This window comes from Bactrocera tryoni, chromosome 3, assembly GCF_016617805.1.
Source record: "Bactrocera tryoni isolate S06 chromosome 3, CSIRO_BtryS06_freeze2, whole genome shotgun sequence".
Taxonomy (NCBI): domain Eukaryota; kingdom Metazoa; phylum Arthropoda; class Insecta; order Diptera; family Tephritidae; genus Bactrocera; species Bactrocera tryoni.
The window spans coordinates 70,782,060-70,784,682 of NC_052501.1; the positions used below are offsets into that span (position 1 = coordinate 70,782,060).

Below are 2,623 nucleotides of genomic sequence, written 5' to 3' on the forward strand. Positions count from 1 at the left end.
ATTAAAATTATTTATATTTATAAAAGTTAATTTAAATAATAATGATTTTAATTAATAATAATTAATATATGAAAAATGTTTAATTTAAATACAAATATATAAAATTTATAATTAATTAATTTAATTTAATTTTGTATATTTGTATTTAAATTAAATTTTTTTATATATGTATTAATTATAATTAATTAAAATCAAAATTGATATTTAAATTAATTAATTTAATTTAATTTTGTAATTACATAAAATTAATAAAAATTATAACTATAAATATTAATCACATATTGTTAATTTTTATTACGATTACTGCATTGTTGTTATCGCGGTTAGTATTCGCGACAATAAGCACGTAATTATCGTGTATTGTTCGGTTTTGCTATACAAGTACCAATATTTGTAAGTATGTGTGCAAAAATATTACACATTTTTAACCGGAAAGAGCGAGTAATTAGTTAAATTGACAAACATTACTAAACTTCTTTCTTACAACAAAAACTTTGACGACTGTACTCGTAAATAGTTTTCAACTCATATTCTACTTGTTTATTATTTCTAAAAATTTTTTATACTCAATATCACCATTTAAACACTCACCCGGTCTAGTTATGCGTCCCACATTAAATCTATGCGTGTAATTGACTTTGAAATAGTTTTCGACAACAGCGCGTTCAGCCTTACCCTCTCCATTGATAGGGGAAAATAAATATTCGGGATCAATTTGATATTTTAGCTGTTGGTAGCTGCAAGGAGAGCATAAGCATTTAAGGTTATTTTTTGTCAAGGCCATTTTATATTGTATAACAACTTACCCAGTCATGCAGAGCATGGTCAACAGCACTGGTATTATGATAAAATAGCCAGGATGTTTCGCAATTAAAACGCCCAAATGATAGAAGGATTTATTTAACATTTTATCCACCCAATATATACAGGTACACCGCATCTGTATCAAGAAAAAAAGAAGAGTTTAAGATATGATAAGTTAATGTTGATCAAAAATGTTAGTTAAAATATAGTTTAATGTTAATTATAATTATACAGTAATGAGGAATTAATTTTTTTTAATGTATTGGTATTTTAACAGAGAATATTTCAAATTTTGAGAATTCATATTATTATCTTTTATAATTAATATTGTAACCATAACAGCAATACCTTTTACCTAAGTGATTTGTAGTTGCATGAAATAACTTTGTACACTTTTTTGAATTAGACTTTCAGCATTTTAGTTTTCAATTTTATCTGCCATTCTCTACCCTTTCACAAGTGCAATCAAATAATTTACTCATTAAAAGTCTAGATTCCGCATTGAACTCAGCTAGCTAAGCACATTGCGTGCTATTTAGTTGTGAGGTCGTCAATTATAGGCGCTAAACGCACAGACTTCAAGTCTGAGCTACGCGCCCTTTAGCGCGTCGTGGGCACGCACCGACTGGCGTAACGTATGACGCCGCTAGAGGCTTTGTGTCATCAGTGTCATCATTCAGTGACTTGAGAGCATGATGTTGCTATTTTTGTGATTTTTTATAAATGCAAGGACGTTAAAAGTAATTTACTAAGTACCTGAGAGTATATACAGCAGTGTCTAATTGAATGGAGCGGAAAATAGTTCACTCAACTGCTTGAGTAATTGTCTCTAAATAATATTTGTTGGTAGTAGTGCTCACCTATGAAATATAGACATAGTGATTGGTGTGCATTGTATACACATATGTTTATATTGAACCCCTGTAGGAAAGTTTATGGACTTTATACATATGCTGCTGTTTAAAAATCAACTCTAAATTATTATATCAAGATAAAAAATCAGTCCTGTTAGAATTAAAATATAAACTTCTGGATGCCCAAAGAATCAGAATAAATGTTGGTATAGAATAGGATCTCCCCCTCCTGCCGAGTCGAGAAAAGAAGTATTTAAACTTCGGTCTGTTAATAATACCAGCTTTTTGTAGGTTGTGAGTTGAAGTTGTTACAGCTTGAAGTTGACTGCAGAAATCCGATGTCAAAAAGTCTCCAAATATCACTGAATTTTGCAAAAAAATTTAGATAGCTATCTAATTTTGCTCAAAACAGTCAGCATTCATTAAAATTATTTTCTTTTTTATGCTAATACAGCAAGAACAGAGCCTCGTAAGTATGTCTCGCAACACTAAATTATATCAGTTCACTTATGTATGTGGCAACTCTACCACTCTGTGAAAATAATGGTTACTTTACTGGTTATATCCACTTGCACACCATAAAAATTTGTAATTTTGTGATTTTTTTTTTGAAGAATTATTTTATTTATGTAATTTGAGAATAAAAATTTCATTTTGAAAAAATTTTGAGTTTCCGGTTTCGAGCCAGCAATTTTTAAGGTGAAGTTTTTTAGTGATTATACTTTTTTTCAAGAGTTTTTGAGCTATAACAATGCAATTCATTATTATACTATAGATATTTTGTCAGAATCCGTCAGACTTTATCACATATCTCCCAGACCCACAAGTCTCCCAGACTATATCACATATCTCTCATGCAACGGATTATTCGTATTTTTTAAACTTCGTCTTCAAAATCGGCGACTCGAAACCGGTTTTAGCCCCATAGTTTTTTAGGTAAAGTTGTTCAGCATGATCCATTCATC

General features: G+C 29.6%; 1 protein-coding gene across 1 annotated transcript in view; it reads right to left on the reverse strand.

Annotated features, from left to right (window-relative positions):
• The window catches only part of LOC120771660 (patched domain-containing protein 3), an 18,816-nt gene extending 17,876 nt beyond the window's left edge, over positions 1 to 940 (reverse strand). The window contains exons 1-2 of the mRNA XM_040099775.1: positions 807 to 940; positions 592 to 737 (exon numbers count right to left, since the gene is read on the reverse strand). Of these exons, the coding sequence (XP_039955709.1) occupies positions 592 to 737; positions 807 to 940 (280 nt within the window). The remainder of the gene's footprint in view (positions 1 to 591; positions 738 to 806) is intronic.
• Between the last annotated feature and the right edge of the window lie 1,683 nt (positions 941 to 2,623).